The 18,039-nt window shown below is 37.4% G+C and overlaps 1 protein-coding gene across 1 annotated transcript in view; it reads left to right on the top strand.

Annotated features, from left to right (window-relative positions):
• LOC134797255 (synaptotagmin-15-like) overlaps positions 1-16,767 on the top strand; it is a 77,206-nt gene extending 60,439 nt beyond the window's left edge. Inside the window, exon 12 of the mRNA XM_063769477.1 lies at positions 16,627-16,767. Within this exon, the coding sequence (XP_063625547.1) occupies positions 16,627-16,754 (128 nt within the window). The 3' untranslated portion in view covers positions 16,755-16,767. The remainder of the gene's footprint in view (positions 1-16,626) is intronic.
• The last annotated feature ends 1,272 nt before the right edge of the window (positions 16,768-18,039 follow it).

The following is an 18,039-nucleotide window of genomic DNA, read 5'->3' as shown; positions in this document are numbered from 1 at the left end:
GGTGTGCCCATTGATTAAGTACCTAATATGCCATCACATGATATCGATATTATCTAAAATAGATTAAAAGAATGTTGAAGTACTTATGCCTACATCGATCGTTTGCAATATTATGAATAAATAATAAACATTATAAAATTATGCCCATGGTTACTGGTTATAAATAATATGTAACCTGTGAGTGTCTTCATGGTGTGTTATTTGGTCTGACAAATTGATTTTTATCTCTAAGGAATTATCTAAAAGACATCTGCCAAAAACCAGTGAAATTTGTGAAACATCAGCTTTCAGCATGATTGATTAACCTGGTTTCCGAACAAATTTAAGTATAATATCGTCTAGGTAAAATTAATATCTCAGCAGGAAAATATTAGGACTAAAGTAATGATGATTTATACGGGCAACAATTTTTAGGGTTCCGTACCTAAAGGGTAAAACGGGACCCTATTACTAAGACTCTGCTGCCCGTCCGTCCGTCCGTCCGTCCGTCCGTCCGTCCGTCCGTCCGTCCGTCCGTCCGTCTGTCACCAGGCTGTATCTCACGAACCGTGATAGCTAGACAGTTGAAATTTTCACAGATGATGTATTTCTGTTGCCGCTATAACAACAAATACTAAAAAGTACGGAACCCTCGGTGGGCGAGTCCGACTCGCACTCGTCCGGTTTTTTATTAAAGATTTTTAACTTCTTAATAGCATTAGACTTTGTTAGTTAAAAGCGACGTTGTATTAAAATCTTAATTTTAGTACTTAACTCCTACATCAAATAACTATCATAAAAATTCGAGATCTGTAATTTCTGAAGCACAGTACCTTAAAAACATACTTATTAGCAGTGATCGTTAATTTTCCAGCAATTTTGGTGCAGCATAGTAAAAATAAAGGATTTTTCTTCAATTTTTTTCTAGGGAGAGGATTGCTTAAGGTTAATATTACTGTTATTAACCCTAATTATCTATTCCACCTAGAGTAGGGCATACAGATGCTTTTAACCAACAATCATCATCATCATCATCTCAGCCTATATACGTCCCACTGCTGGGCACAGCCCTCCTCTCATGCGCGAGAGGGCTTGGGCTATAGTCCCCACGCTAGCCCAATGCGGATTGGGGACTTCACATACACCTTTGAATTTCTTCGCAGATGTATGCAGGTTTCCTCACGATGTTTTCCTTCACCGAAAAGCTAGTGGTAAATATCAAATGATATTTCGTACATAAATTTCGAAAAACTCATTGGTACGAGCCAGGATTTGAACCCGCGACCTCCGGATTGAAAGTCAGACGTCATATCCACTCGGCCACCACTGCTTAACCAACAATGCTGCACCAAAATTGGTGGAAAATTAACGATCACTGCTTATTAGGTATTTTATTACTCAACATTATGGACTAAGTATATGGAGTGTAATTCTAATTATAAAATAATATTATTTGAATAGACATCGTATTTTACTCTTGTATAATTGCATTAAGGTGAACGCAATTTAACAAAGTTGAACCGTGAGAACAAAGCAAGTTAAACGCGATTAAAACATAAATAACCTTGTCTCTATGAACCAAGGCCCGGAACCGGTTTTTTCTTTATACAAAAAATACCGGTATTGTAACGTCCTTTTTCGTTCTTCATAAAAATTCGACATCTGTAATTTCTGAAGCACAGTACCTTAAAAACATACTTATTAGCAGTGATCGTTAATTTTCCAGCAATTTTGGTGCAGCATAGTAAAAATAAAGGATTTTTCTTAAATTTTTTTCTAGGGAGAGGATTGGTTAAGGTTAATATTACTGTTATTAACCCTAATTATCTATTCCGCCTAGAGTAGGGCATACAGATGCTTTTAACCAACAATGCTGCACCAAAATTGGTGGAAAATTAACGATCACTGCTTATTAGGTATTTTATTACTCAACATTATGGACTAAGTATATGGAGTGTAATTCTAATTATAAAATAATATTATTTGAATAGACATCGTATTTTACTCTTGTATAATTGCATTAAGGTGAACGCAATTTAATAAAGTTGAACCGTGAGAACAAAGCAAGTTAAACGCGATTAAAACATAAATAACCTTGTCTCTATGAACCAAGGCTCGGAACCGGTTTTTTCTTCATACAAAAAATACCGGATTGTAACGTCCTTTTTCGTTCTTTGGTTAATTATTTCATGATTAATGGGACAATCTAATAATACGAAGTTATTACCTAAATACATGATACAGCTCTACGTAAAGAGCATAAAATAATTAAAAATATTGGGCTATTTCGGGTTTTTCAAAAAAACCGGTTCCGAGCCCTGCTATGAACACGATTTATACTGTATGCAGTTTGAACCTATGGGTTCATAAGTCATTTTGTGAAGACAAAATGTATTTTTAACATCATGATATAGTGACAAAGCGCTCCAATAAAAACATTGATGGACAGTTGACGGAGGCTTTTGAGCTTAAAAACAATTTTAACGCCATGAACTTTTCAAATAGATCGATAACTTTTAACTCTAATTGAGTTTGACAAGCCTTTCATTAAACGAGGTGGTTCTTTGCTTCGTTGATTTTATGATTGACAATATTCTTAAGCGCCACTTGCACCATCCCACTGACCCGGGGTTAACCGGTTAAACCGTTAACCCAGTGTCAAGTTGCACTGGTAACCATGGTAACTACAGGTTTAACTGGTTAACCCGGGTTTAGTGAATGGTGCAAGTGGCCCTAAGAGGGAAGGGGACGGCCGCTTCTCCATACAAACGTAGTCCCCATTTTCCTCGCTGGATATTGACATTATGGAAATTATTGTTACATAATTTGATATATATTAATCATAGCTATGCCCCTACGTTTGACTTTTTAAGATTTTTTGAATATTGTAAAAATTAGGAGCAAAAAACCGATTTCATACAAATTTTTAAATGCTCCTAAGTTTTATAATAAATAAAAATTCTAAAACAAAAATCTAATTTAGGGGCATAGCTGTGGTTAATATCCAGCTTAAAATGAGGACTACAATACAATACAAATAAGTACTTTTTATTGCACACCTCAATACAAGAAGACAATACAAAAGAAACAAAAATACAAGCAGAGGTAAACAACAGGCGGTCTTATCGCTAAAAAGCTATACTATATTTGTATGAAAAGGCGATTTCGCGCGGTTCCTCCACTTTCGTCTTAAGTTTCCAAGTAGCGAGTTTTCAAGAAAAGATGCAAAACGGTAATGAATATATTGTTTCATAAAAACAAGAGATTCTTAATTACAATATTGCGCTCTTTTCTCAAAGAGAATAAATTCAAATGAGATGTATAAAGTTATAAATTAAAATAATATTGTTAATTTTGTGAAGTAATTGCGCGTAGGTAACTTACAAAAGGGAAATTTAAATTAATTTCACTCATTAATTATTAGCCCTAATTACTTATTCATGATTTACTTAAGCTTGTATCATACTTGTTTTAATTTTATTCATCGAGAACTTTATCGATACCCATAATTTACAGTACCTAGAAATATAGCAAGTGAATCTATCACGGACTTAAGTGAACTCGATTGTACCTACATAATGCTTTTAGCTTTTCACCTGTTTTCTATGTGACTCGCCGATTCGTATATACACGATGATTTTTAATCGGTGATCGGGAACCAATTTTTTTTATTCAGTTATCGATGACGATCACATTTAACTATGAAACTAACTGCGAAATCGCGAAAAAAAAATTTACTCTCTCATAGAAAATATCAACATCGGACCAGCCCTACTGTATGAAACAGGCAATTTTTTTTTTGTGATTTCGAGGTTGGTTCCATAGTTAAATGTGATCGCCATCGATGACTGAATTAGAAAAATTGGTTCCTGATCACCGATTACATTTCTTGGTGTATATAAATAAAAATGTGTTACTTACTTATCTTAAAGTTCGTTAAAGAGATATATTATATGGTTCACAATGATATGAAGCGCTGGTGGCCTAGCGGTAAGAGCGTGCTACTTGCAATCTGGAGGTCGCGGGTTCAAACCCCGGCTCGTACCAATGAGTTTTTCGATAGTTATGTACGAAATATCATTTGATATTTACCAGTCGCTTTTCGGTGAAGGAAAACATCGTGAGGAAACCGGACTAATCCCAATAAGGCCTAGTTTTCCCCTCTGGGTTGGAAGGTCAGATGGCAGTCATCATCATCATCATCTCAGCCATAAGACGTCCACTGCTGAACATAGGCCTCCCCCTTGGACCTCCATACGTGCCGGTTGGAAGCGACCCGCATCCAGCGTCTTCCGGCGACCTTAACAAGATCGTCTGTCCATCTTGTGGGTGGACGTCCTACGCTGCGCTTGCTAGTCCGTGGTCTCCACTCGAGCACTTTTCGACCCCATCGGCCATCTTCTCTGCGTGCAATGTGGCCTGCCCATTGCCACTTCAGCTTGCTAATCCGGTGGGCTATGTCGGTGACTTTAGTTCGTCTACGGATCTCCTCATTTCTGATTCGATCACGTAGAGAAACTCCGAGCATAGCCCTCTCCATAGCTCGTTGAGCGACTTTAAGTTTTGAGATGAGGCCGATAGTGAAAGACCACGTTTCGGAGCCGTAAGTCATCACTGGTAACACACATTGATTAAAGACTTTCGTCTTGAGGCACTGAGGTATGTCGGACGAAAAGACATTACGTAGTTTCCCGAACGCTGCCCAACCGAGTTGGATTCGGCGGTTGACCTCTTTCTCGAAGTTGGACCTACCTAATTGGACTACTTGTCCTAGGTAGATGTACGAGTCAACAACTTCGAGTACCGAGTTCCCAACAGAGACTGGGATGGGCACAACATTGGCATTTGACATAAGTTTCGTCTTGTCCATGTTCATTTTCAAGCCCACCCGTTGTGAAACTCGGTTGAGGTCATCGAGCATCATGCTGAGTTCCTCCATCGACTTTGCCATGACTACGATATCGTCGGCAAACCGAAGGTGAGTGATGTATTCGCCGTTGATGTTGATGCCAAGTCCTTCCCATTCCAGGAGCTTGAAGGCGTCTTCCATTACGGCAGTAAACAGTTTCGGAGAGATAACGTCTCCCTGCCTTACGCCTCTTCGCAATGGAATCGCCCTCGTGCTCTGCTCCTGTACTCGGACCGACATGGTGGCGTTACTATACAAACACTTCAACACTTCGATGTACCGATAGTCAATATGGCATCGCTGAAGAGACTCAAGCACCGCCCATGTTTCCACCGAATCGAAGGCTTTCTCATAGTCCACAAACGCTAAGCATAATGGCAAGTTATACTCTTCGGTCTTCTGTATAACTTGCCGCAGCGTATGGATGTGGTCTATGGTACTATAGCCTTTTCGGAAACCGGCTTGTTCGGGAGGCTAGAAGTCATCAAGTCTGTGTTCGAGACGGTTCGTGATGACCCTTGAAAACAGCTTATAGACATGGCTCAGAAGCGTGATGGGTCTGTAGTTCTTCAATAGGTTGATGGCAGTCGCTTTCGTAAAAACTAGTTGCTACGTCAATTCCTGGGATTAGTTGTCAAGCGGACCCCAGGCTCCCATGGGCCGTGGCAAAATGCCGGGATAGAAGAAGAGAGATGGTTCACAATGATATGGCTTGCACTTAGGGTTTGCAATCCGGATCCGAAATGTATGAAATTATCCGGATCTGGATCCGGATCCGCGGATCTTCCCATACATTTCGGATCCGTCGTGCAAACCCTACTTGCACTTTACAGTGTTAAGTTTCCGCCTCATAAACGTAGACGACACGTAACGTAGCAAAGGCTACGGCGTAGTGTTGCCTACGCCGTAGCAACCACAGACAATAATTACAGTGGCTCCTACTCCTGCGCCACACCAACGTATGTACATGCAATTACAATTGCCAAGTTAACAGAGATTGTACCTTATTCCTTTAGCCTCAGAATTCTCTTTAGACTAACAGCATCTGGCCGTTAAATGTCACACTATGCAAGCATTAGCTGAACCTAATTAAGCAGAGACTTTATGAACGTCATAACTGTTTTAATGACCACTAGTGACAATTAGGTAAAATTGCATTTTTCATAGCTTTTTCTAGTTAAATAAACATACCGTACATGAATATGCACTTATGCTAATCTTCATTACCGCTGATAAAATAACCTATTAGATTTATTAGAACACTTTTTAAAAATGCGATATTGAAATATTGAATTCTTAACCAACAGGTAATATTTTCTTTACGCTCATGATTTTAAACTGGGAAATATTTAATATCATGTTTAGGGCGCTTTAGCGAGATATACACCGGTAGTCGATTTTTATAAGACAATATTGAATTTTTGGGGTATTACTTTCAGCAAAAAGCCTTGTTATTAAACAGCCTTGCTTTACTCGCCGTTTTATGTACGGCCGAAAGTATTAATTTGTGACCCATTTTGTACCTTGTCACAGTGACAATAAAGATGAAAATCGCTAGAGACCTCATACAATTGTTACTGTGACAAGATACAAAATGGGTCACAAATTAAAGCTTTCGACTCTACCTGTTACACTTTCTCGCTATTCGGCTTTTAAAGTAATGTACATATTACTTTATCGTTTAGCGCAGGGCGAATAATACATCCTCAGGGTGACACTTGCGAAGTCATAATGGGAGAAGTTCTTTCATTAGGACCCCATTTTTTGTACAAAGTTTGTTAAAACGTAAGCGATCGACTTCTGGACACTTACAAGCGTATTTTACTTTTTATTTTTATTTTAATAAATAAAATTTTTTTTCTTTGTTTTCTTAAGCACTATGCCACTTCAAGCAATGCTTAAAGTAGCCAAATTATGGGCTACAAATAGAAGCATTTTTTATTGCGTTTTCCTCATTTTAATACAACTAAGTTATTGGGAAATAAATAGGGGAAAAGGGTAAAAACTAAGATAACAATATATGTACTGAAAACATACATTTTGGGTTTTTGACTTATGATTTTAGTCAAAACTGCAGTTGTTAGTTTTTACTATAACTCAGTCGAAACAAGACGGACCGACAGAAACAGTTAAAATTTTATTTAATAATAAATAATTTATATTTTAATATTACTTGCAAAACTGTAATGGGCCTGCTGTTGCTTTAAAATTAAATATTATGAAACCATGTACGATACTCGAGCGCTCTTAAAATAATTAAGTATGATCATGAGACGGCGCCTTCTATACTCGATTTGTTATATTAATGGATTGAATAATTTAATTAAAGACTCCTGGGGAGAGTTAGCGATAAAATTACTATTACGTAAGAAGGCCGTAAAGGCCCGGAATATTGACTTGATATTAACTTCAAAGGGGAATAGATACCTAATTAAACAATATGGCAAAAATGTAAGTAGTCTACAACCAGTTAGCTTTTATTTAAAAAAAACATACCTATTCCCAAAAGTGATATTTGACACTATGCCATTGATGTCATTATTAAACAAAAGTATCAAATGTACGACTAACTTTCGACGATCAATCAACGATCGACTTTACTTTCTGCTACCATTACAAACAGACTCATGTCGTTTTCTTTTAACGTGTTTTGCTATTTTATTATGATAATAATGCTAGCATAATTGGTACAAATGTTAAAAAGCATTTTTTTTTGCTAAAAACAACTATAATTGATTGATTTATATGCTTGCACAATTTACATGTAAACTTTATTTTAACTTGATCTATTTTAATTACTTAGGATATCATTGGCTTCGATTCATAGTAGGTTTCAAAACTGTAGTCAAGCAGAATATGAAAAAATAATAAAATTTATGACGTTTTCACGTTCACCGATTTTAATATTTTGATTACTTAGTTACAATTAAACTTCCGCTGCGCCACCGCCGGTGCAACTTTATCATTTCAGGTCAAAAGCTTATTAAATTGCTTTTACCGCTTCAAATGGGAAATCACCATACATCGAACCACCCTGACCACAGTTAAAATTAATGCGATGTTGACAAAAAAAGCATAACTGACTACACTTGATGAAAATCATTAAAATTGTTCGTTGATAAATATCAGGCCAATTCGAACGTAAACTGACATAACAATGATATCTATATGATGTTATATACTATACTATAACTAATATAGTGCGTCTTGCTCGCGCTAATACATGTAAGGACAAGTACGAGCAAAATGCACGATGTATGATTGACATCAGTTAGATGTAATTCTAATATCAGTGTACGTTCAAATTGGCCTGACTTGCCCGTTCATGTATTGGCGCGAGCCAGACGCACAATCGTCATCTTCTTCGCGTTACTCCGGCTTTTTTCCATGGCTCAGGGGAGCCTGGAGTCCGATTGGCAACTAATCCCGAGAATTGGCGTAGGCACTAGTTCTTACGAAAGCGACTGCCATCTGACCTTCCAATCCAGAAGGTAAACTAGACCTTATTGGGATTAGTCCGGTTTCCTCACGATGTTCCTCGCGAGCCAAACGAACGATAACTAAATGACATCATTTAGTTATCATTCTGATGTCAGTGTACGTTCGAATTGGCCTGTTTCGATCGGCTTGTTATTGCAAACATACCTTCAATGGCTCGCATGTGTATACGCTCAGTTGATTGATTACGAGCCGCCATGTTGTAGCGGTGTAGCCGATAGATAAAATAGTTATGAGCAACATAACATAAATAACGTTGAACCTTGGCAGAATTAACCTGCACAGGTGTATAAGTAAGTGAGCATCACAGACAAAACATCCTCCAGACTTAGCATAGTCGCGCTACCCCCTCTGCCACGCATACGGTAATTTTACTCCATGTTCGAGTCGAAAGTGTGTTTGTGTGACGTCCGTGAACTCGTTCGTCGTTTGAACGGACCAATCACGGCACGGGACTTCGCTCACCTCGTCCCGCGCACCCCCGCATTTTTGGCATCATCGGTTGCATGATATAATTGCTCTAAACTCGGTCTAGAGGATTCCTAGTCTATGGTGAGCATCTAATAAACATATTGAACAAAATAAGTAAGTAGATAAATGATGATATCCTGTTATCCCTCATCAGGGACATAGGGCTCTCAGAAGGGATTTCCATTTTTCGCGGTCCGGCGCGGCCTCCTCCAGTAGATAAATAAAACAAATAAATAAATAAATAATAAATATAAATATTATAGGACATTCTTACACAGATTGACCAAGTCCCACGGTAAGCTCAAGAAGGCTTGTGTTGTGGGTACTCAGACAACGATATATATATAATATATAAATACTTAAATACATAGAAAACAACCATGACTCAGGAACAAATATCTGTGTCATCACACAAATAAATGCCCTTACTGGGATTCGAACCCAGGACCATCGGCTTCACAGGCAGGGTCACTACCCACTAGGCCAGACCGGTCGTCAAAAATAACAAATAATTGCAAATAATTGCAAATAACAAATAATTGCTTTATATAATGTAATTTTTGACGATCATGATGAGAAGATAAACATAATTTTGACGAATGTAGCAAATTTATAGTGTAATTTTCATCTTGAAATAAAGAAATCTAAATCTAAATCTATTGTATAAATACAAAAGCGAACTCATTCCTTAGTAAATAACTTTTCAATAAACATGGGTGAATGTATCAAATAAAGTATCATAAAATAACTAAGTACACGTAAATGCTATACTGTGCGGCTGACAACTAATAAATAAATTTAAAAAAATATATGTTATGTTATAAAAAAAGATAAATTAATTAGTAGGAAAACCTTGAATGATTATAATTGTAGCTACGTATATAATTTATATTTTATGTGACAGATGCTTAAAAAGGAATGAAAACGTATGTGCAAACCACAGACTAAATATTTAAATTTTAAACAGATTTAAGATAAATGTTTTATTATTGTACTCGTATGTTTTATTTTACATCGTGAGGAAACCGGACTAATTCAAATAACGCCTAGTTTCCCCTCTGGGTTGAAAGGTCAGGTGGCAGTCGCTTTCATAAAAACAAGCAGACCCCAGGCTCCCATGAGCCGTGGAAATAATCCGGGACAAACGCTAGGGAGAAGAATAGGAGTATGGATAAGTATTTTTATTTTAGAATGTTGTTTCTCTAACCGAGGTATTTCGTATCGAGAATTCAAATTTATTTTTACAATTTTAAGTAGGTAAGTAGGTATACGAACAAACAAAAAAAAACGCACATATATTTGGAGTTAAACTGGCGAGCAGAAAGTTTTCGGTGCCTTTGCCTAAAAACAGTAAACAGGTAGAAATGAGGTAAAAAATGTAATAAATTTGATAAAATTACCTTTGTTCTTTTCTATTTTAATTTCGTTTCATTGTAGTCTCAAATTGGTATCACAAACAAAATAAAATTATGATTTTGTAAATGTGAATATTTTTTTTTATATGTAGGTATGTTAGTGACGTTATTGTATTATTTTGGCCTTCGTTCCCTCCCCGCGCCAAACTGGTTTTTTAAGCGTCAGCATCGCAAGAATTTTATCTTCGAAAATATTTTAAAATTACCGCAACGCTTCACAAATTTAATAGCACGTAATGGCGATACGTTTATCATATGTCATATCACGCTACGAAACTTGATAGTTGTTAGACTTGTTAGAAATCCTAGCACATCCTTCAAGAGTATACTCCTACACGATAACTTGGTTACTTGTTGCGCAATCCACATCCGAATACCAAGTCAAATAGCAACTTGAAAATCCAATTTAATCCAAAGCTTTGCAGAAAATTGTACAGTCTGAAACAGCCCGTGAATCTTACTTAACAAGAAGACTAGAATCTATTATGCGGAGAGCAGTTTACCTTTTCTTGATAATATTATTTTTTCACAAAGTTTTTAGCATTTTGCGTTGCGTCTGCTCTGGAATTTTTAATTCTTAATCCGGTATTAAGTAAAAAAGTTGTTCTTACTTAAAAACAAAAAGCTTTATCCGTTTGTTTAATGCTGGGATTGAGTATTTTTATAATTTTGATTATTTTTATTGATAAGCTTACAGTATTTATTGAAATATAGTTTCTTCCCGCGACTATGTCTGCATAGAGAATGATGGTTTCCGTGTTCAAAACTACCCTTTAATCTTCCACGGGATTCAAACAATCATCTGCCAAATCTCATCTAAAACGGTTCAGTCATTTAGCCGTGACGTCGAAATAGAGAAACAGACAGTCAGAGTTATTATTGCATCATTAATTAAGTAAGTAAATATTCTTTATTGTGCACCATAAAGTTGAAAAAAATACACAGAGAGTGAAATACAAGCTTACGACTAGGTAACAACAGGCGGTGATTATATATTATTAATAATAAGAGAATACAGACTAACTTCATAATTAAAGCAGGCATAATTAAATTATGAATTATAATTAGAACCAGGTATCTAAACCTCAATCAATTTATTCAAATCTGAAATAATTCCGATCTACCGACTAGAGGTCTATCGAGTTGTCAAGGTAAATAGTTACTCTTAGAATATTAACTAGGCTTTGTGAATGTCTAGCAATTAGGCTACGGTTTCAAGATTGTTCATGTCACATTTTGTAGCAACTGGAATTTTAGTATATAAATATAAACTGCTAACTTCAGAGTACAGTTAATGCAATCGTTTGACCAAATAGAGCACTTCTTGGACCGTCTAAATGGGGCTTAAGAATTGTTATATTTATTGTTTTATTGACTGAAAATCTTGTTCGTTGTTAGAATTGAAATTATATAGGTACCTACTTAGCTAATGAAACGTTATAATATTTATATATACTCTCCTAAATAAAATAACAATAAGCAACAAATGCTGTGATCTAAACGCTAGAACGTTTCTTGGCACAGGGTATATGTGATATTGGTTTAATTAATTAGATGGTCGAAATGTTTCAAGTGAAAGGAATAGAATCTATTCACTTGTCTTTTCATTTAAGCCCGTCTAGACTCGAGAGTACCTAGCAATGTATTTGGTTATACCTGTCGATTTTAACCCTTAACTTACAATTAATTTGCTACCCGTATGTAGTAAGTTAATTAGTACATGTATGGCTCGCGACAAACTCGTCATATTCTCTTTGAATCAAGTGCAAAGATACTCTTCTATGGGTCTGAGTATAATATCAAATGAGGTGTGAATTCCAAAAATATCCTAATTTCTTTAACGTTTGCCACATTAATGCACAGAGCATTTGCAGTCACTTTTCAGATTTCTTTGATACCTTTTCTTCATGCGATGCTCATGCGATTCTCATTAGTGAAAGTTGGCTTAAACCCAATGTCCTTTCGACTTCTTGCAGCCTTCCCGGGTTTGTCCTGTTGCGAAATGACCGTACCGGTAAGCGGGGTGGTGGAGTGGCCATATATTTGCACGCAGACATTCCGTACAAAGTTATTAAGTCTTCTCCCTCTCTCCACTCCAGTACAATGGAAAATCTAATACTTGAAATAAAGTTGCACGGTGTGAGCATAATTCTGGGCGTGATATACTGTCCACCCACTATTGACTATTTTGCAGCATTTGAAGACCTTCTGTCGGATGTAGGTTCAGAGTGCACACATCACATAATTATGGGCGACCTTAACACAGACTTGCTGAGGGACACATCCAGATCACGGCATCTAAGATCTATTGTTGAAGCGGCAGATTTTTCCTTAGTGCCCTTGCAGGCTACGCACCGCAATTCTGACTCCCCTGATACATGGCTGGACGTGATTCTGACATCGTCGTTAGATAACGTTATTAACTCTGGCCAGTTTATGGCACCGGGCTTCTCACGCCACGATTTGATTTTCTTAACATATAAAGTCAAGCCACCCAAACCAAAACCGGTAGTCGTACATTTGCGGAGCTTTGCCCGACTTGATATAAATCTTTTGAAGCGGGACGCCGCTTCGGCTGATTGGGCTGCCGCGTTGGGTGCATCAACTGTAGATGAGAAAGTAGCCAATTTTAACTCCTCTCTCTTAAAGTTATTTGATGCACACGCGCCGGTTCGCGCAGTGAGACTGAGGCGACCGCCTGCTCCTTGGATCACAAGGGATGTTCGGATGGCGATGGCTAAACGGGATAAAGCGTTTCGTAAATACAAGAAAGATCGGAGTGAGGGTAACTGGGGTCTTTTTAAAGCTGCTAGAAACCGCTGTAACCAAACGGTAAGGGCAGCAAAGCGTCGGCATATCCACGAAAATGTCTTGAACTCATCCCTTGCTGACACCTGGAAATTTTTGAGATCGCTTGGCATTGGTAAAGGTAAACCTGATATAGATTCTTCTTCTTTTACATTAAACCAGTTAAATTCGCATTTTTCTAAAACATCAACTCTCAATCCATTAATTAAATTCAAAACTTTATCTCTCATTGCCTCTTTTACTTCTCCAGATATCGTTCATTTTACTTTTTCTCCTGTCGCCATTGAAGAAATCCGCAAAATTATAGTATCAATTAAATCTAAGGCCGTTGGCCATGATAATGTCAGTCGTCTTATGATTATTCACATTCTGGACAGCGTCTTGCCAGTTATTGCTCACATAGTCAATACTTCTCTACTCACTGGCGTTTTCCCATCATGCTGGCGTAAGGCGTTTGTCATCCCACTCCCCAAAATTAATAATCCGAGCTCACTTAGCCACTTTCGTCCCATATCTATTCTCCCGTTTCTGTCCAAAATACTGGAGGCCGCGGCCCACAAACAGATCTCACACTTTGTTCATAGCAACAGTCTCCTTTCACCGCTGCAGTCTGGTTTCCGGTCTGGACACAGCACCACCACCGCTCTACTTAAAGTTACAGAGGACATAAGACTCGGTATGGAATCTTCCAAAGTTACGGTGTTAGTGCTGATAGATTTCTCCAACGCCTTTAATGCGGTAGACCATGACCTACTTTTGGCTACTCTTACTCATTTGCAGGTTTCTTCAGATGCCACAAAGTGGTTCTTTTCATATCTTTCCGATAGAGCCCAGGCAGTCCGTGCCAGCCACTCGTTATCTGATTGGTCTGAACTGAGTACTGGAGTACCTCAAGGCGGTATTCTCTCTCCTTTTCTCTTTTCAATTTTTATTAATCTTATTACCGCCAAGATTCGATGCTCTTACCATTTGTACGCAGACGATCTTCAGCTGTACGCGCAAGTTGGCGTGGAAGATATAAACACGGCTATCTCATCAATAAATGCTGACTTGGATTACATCGCCGAGTGGTCTGCTAGCTTTGGCATTTGTGTAAATCCAGCTAAATGCCAAGCCATAATTTTAGGTAGCCAGTGGCAAATGTCTAGGTTGAGTACAGTACCTGTTGCTCCGATCCTTTTTGAGGATACTGTAATTCCGGTGAGCAGTCGGGTTAAGAATCTCGGATTAGTTTTAGATTCCAACCTTTCCTGGTCTGGTCAGCTCTCGGAGACAAGTCGGAAGGTCACAGGTACACTTAGAACTCTATATAAATTTAAAAACTTTCTGCCTGTAACCACGAAAAAAATGTTAGTGCAGTCCTTAGTGTTACCAATAATTGATTACGGGGATGTGTGTACTACTAATGCCACTCAGGAATCACTCAATAAACTAGACCGTCTACTCAATAACTGTATTAGATTTATATTTGGACTTCGTAAATACGATCATGTCTCCTTTTACCGCCGGCAGCTCAACTGGCTCTCCATCCGTCGTCGTAGGTCCTTTCGGATCCTTTGTATCCTATTTTCGATCCTGTTTGAGCCTTCTGCTCCTGGATATCTCAAAAGTAAATTCGTCTTCGATACTCCTCGTCCAGGATGTGAGCTGCGTACCTCCCGCGTTCTCAAACTGACCATACCTTCTCACCGTACTGGTTTTATGACTAATTCTTTCGCCGTCCAGGCTAGTCGTCTTTGGAATTCACTCCCTCTAAATATTAGACAAGCTCCAAGTAAGTTTTCTTTTAAGCGGTTGTTGCGTAAGCATTTGCTAAAACAAGAGTTCGAATAATATCCATCATTATTATATTTATAGTATTGGGTCCTTACCTATGAAATTGGCGTTTTTGTTCATAGATATAAGTCTGATCCTAGTTTTTTTTTTTTTACAAAAGTACATACACAATTACAATAAAACTACAGTGCACTCAATAAACAACGATTTTACATACAATTAATTGTTATTTTTTATTGTTAAGTGTTCAGAATTAAGCCTTGAAAATAGGTCTTTTCATGTGCTGTCGGTTCGAGTATTAAAATTACTTATATTTTTCTAATGGTACCAATTTTCAAGAAATGGAGATATTGAAAACATACCTTAAAGGTAAACTGAAATAAATGTCATATACTAAGAAAAAGTGACCAAGGCCTCCAGTGCCCCAGGCTGGAATCGAACCAGCGTCCTCTGCTATCGCGGCAGGTGCCTGAACCACTCGGCCACCGGGCCACAGCGACATTAGTCAAATTTTCCAAGTATATGCACTTCCTACTGAAGGCTTGTGGCGCCCCCTAGCCAGGCACCTGCCGCGATAGCAGAGGACGCTGGTTCGATTCCAGCCTGGGGCACTGGAGGCCTTGGTCACTTTTTCTTAGTATATGACATTTATTTCAGTTTATAATTTATATAGTAGTGTTTCTACTTGATAAAAACAAATTAAAATATTTTCTGAAAAATAATTTAATTTGTTCAAATACTTCATAATACCTTAAAGGTGTCAAAAATTACTGGAAAAATTTTGTTTGGTTTGAATTAGCCATCAACAAAATATCCGCAAAATTAATTGTATGGAAATTCGTGTTTCGTTGAAATTCTCCGAACAAAACGCCAATTTCATAGGTAATGACCTAATATGTATTGTATAAATATGTAGTAGTTTATATATATTTTATTTATTTATGTAGTTTATATGTATAGTTTGCTTTTTTTATATTCACTGAATAGGTATATTTCTCTCTCTGCACCAATTGTAGATGTCTGTTTGGCCCTATGGTTGACTGGTAGAGAATGCCATTTGGCATTAAGTCCGCCATTTGTACATTTTGTATATACTTTGTGCAATAAAGTTTAAATAAATAAATAAATAAATCAAAATAAATTCCAATACGCAATTATTAAAGAAACAATTTTAAACCTCAACACAAACACAGTATTTTACAAGTTTTTGAATTTAGACATCTATCGCGTCAGGTTCAACATATTTATAGTCGTCGATGTTCTGTTGATCTTTTAGTTGGCAGAACTGGTATATAGGTATTTAAATTTAATTATAATTATTGCAATAAATTTAATTTAGCAGTCCCTGATTAACACATTATTGTCGGTTTACATACATGAAAACCTACTTCTAGATAGTTTGGGACTGATTGCACTTTCGGAAAATGTGATTAGTCGGTAATTGGAATATATTTGGATTTTTTGGGAAAACCTTGTAGATTGGTGCGGCTAAAAGGGCTAAGTTAAATGCTTGTAAATTAAATTTTAACTAAAATTTAATCATGATTATTACCTTTTAGAAAGTGTATCGGCTATCCAATATATCCTGTATATAGCTGGTCAAGCAGATCTTGTCAGTAGAAAAAGGCGGCAAATTTGAAAAATGTATGCGCGAAGGGATATCGTCTCATAGAAAATTTGAATTTCGTGCCTTTTTCTACTGACAAGATCTGCTTGACCAAGTATATATGTATAGCCAATAAGGTATGTATAAATTGGCCATTGTTCCAGACCGCCTGCTCGGCAAGTTCATGCTCGGCTCGTACATGTTCGCCCGCGGCCGCGCCCTGCAGCACTGGAACTCGGCCCTCGCCGCACCGATGGAACAGGTCAAGCAATGGCACCCCCTCACCAATTAAACGACTCAGCCAATTAAACGCGTATCCAGATTTTTTAAATATGATAAAAATTGAGTGGAGTTCTATAGAAAAGACAAATAATGTAAACAAACCAATTTACCTTCTATTCTTCGTAAACTCGCACTTTTTGTGGACGATTATGATTTTATCGACAGTTTATAATTAAACTTAAACCTTTTAATAATTATAATGACTAGTTAAAATATATTATACGCTAATTCTTAATATTTCAATGAAAAGAACCACCGTTAAACTTTTAGGTTATACAAATGCTAACAAATCTGTCATATTTGTTTACATTTTGTCTTTTCTATTGAACTTGAGTGTACATATTGACCACGGATCTATGTGTAAAGCGGATTGAACTCTACAATCAAAAAGTGTGACCGAAACAGTTAAATTAGAGCATTGCATCTCGTTTTGATTAAGGTAATAACTCATCCTAAGATCAATTCCAAATAAAGTATGTAACAGTACTATCCGAGTTAAGTATAGATCCGTGATGTGCATATATTAATATTATTTGACACACCTCATGCACCATGAGTGGAAGCAAGATGCACTGACATATCAAAATATTTTTGAAATTTGAATACGCCACAAGGAATACACGATCACATTTATCCCTTCGGGTGGCAGCACCTCCGGTTGAACGGTAGGACAAATGGCGCGGCCATTTTTTAAAATATGCCTCGGCGTGGCAGAGGCCGCGAGAAGGTTCGGTCATAACAAGCCCGTAATTGGCAGAGACCGTCTCGCGGCCTCTGTGCGACGCTGCATTTCGCGCCTAAAATAAAACCGTTAAAACTATGCCTTACTTGCTCACTCTTGCAAGATGCATTCGTCAATAGGCAAGGATGGTATTCCCTAACGGTCGAATTCCCGCGTAAAACAAAGTTTGTTAGAAATGACGTGATGTTCCTGCCCCACCTCGCCCATTACGCGCCGACCGTCGTCGAGCCGCGAACATTCAAACGGAATACGCACTGATAAAAAGTGAAATAAACTGTGTGAATCGTGTTAAATGTATTGTTTTGTCATAAAGTCTGCTTTTTCTACAATCAATTGTTTTATTTCTTAATTATACGTATTTTTACATGAAAGTAAAAAAAAATTGGTAATATGAGATTAGAACAAGTCTAGCATAATTCACATAAATAGAATAGAATTCATTGGTATACAATCAAATAACCCATTTTATGCTGAATTCAGTGATATATCATTCATAGTTTTTTTTTGGGAAACGGTCATATTTCTAACACGCGCCAAATTCGCGATGATCACC

Source organism: Cydia splendana, chromosome 15 (genome assembly GCF_910591565.1).
Source record: "Cydia splendana chromosome 15, ilCydSple1.2, whole genome shotgun sequence".
In the NCBI taxonomy this organism is placed as follows: Eukaryota; Metazoa; Arthropoda; class Insecta; order Lepidoptera; family Tortricidae; genus Cydia; species Cydia splendana.
Note: the sequence above shows the minus strand (reverse complement) of the source record. Positions and strands in the feature narration are given on the sequence as shown.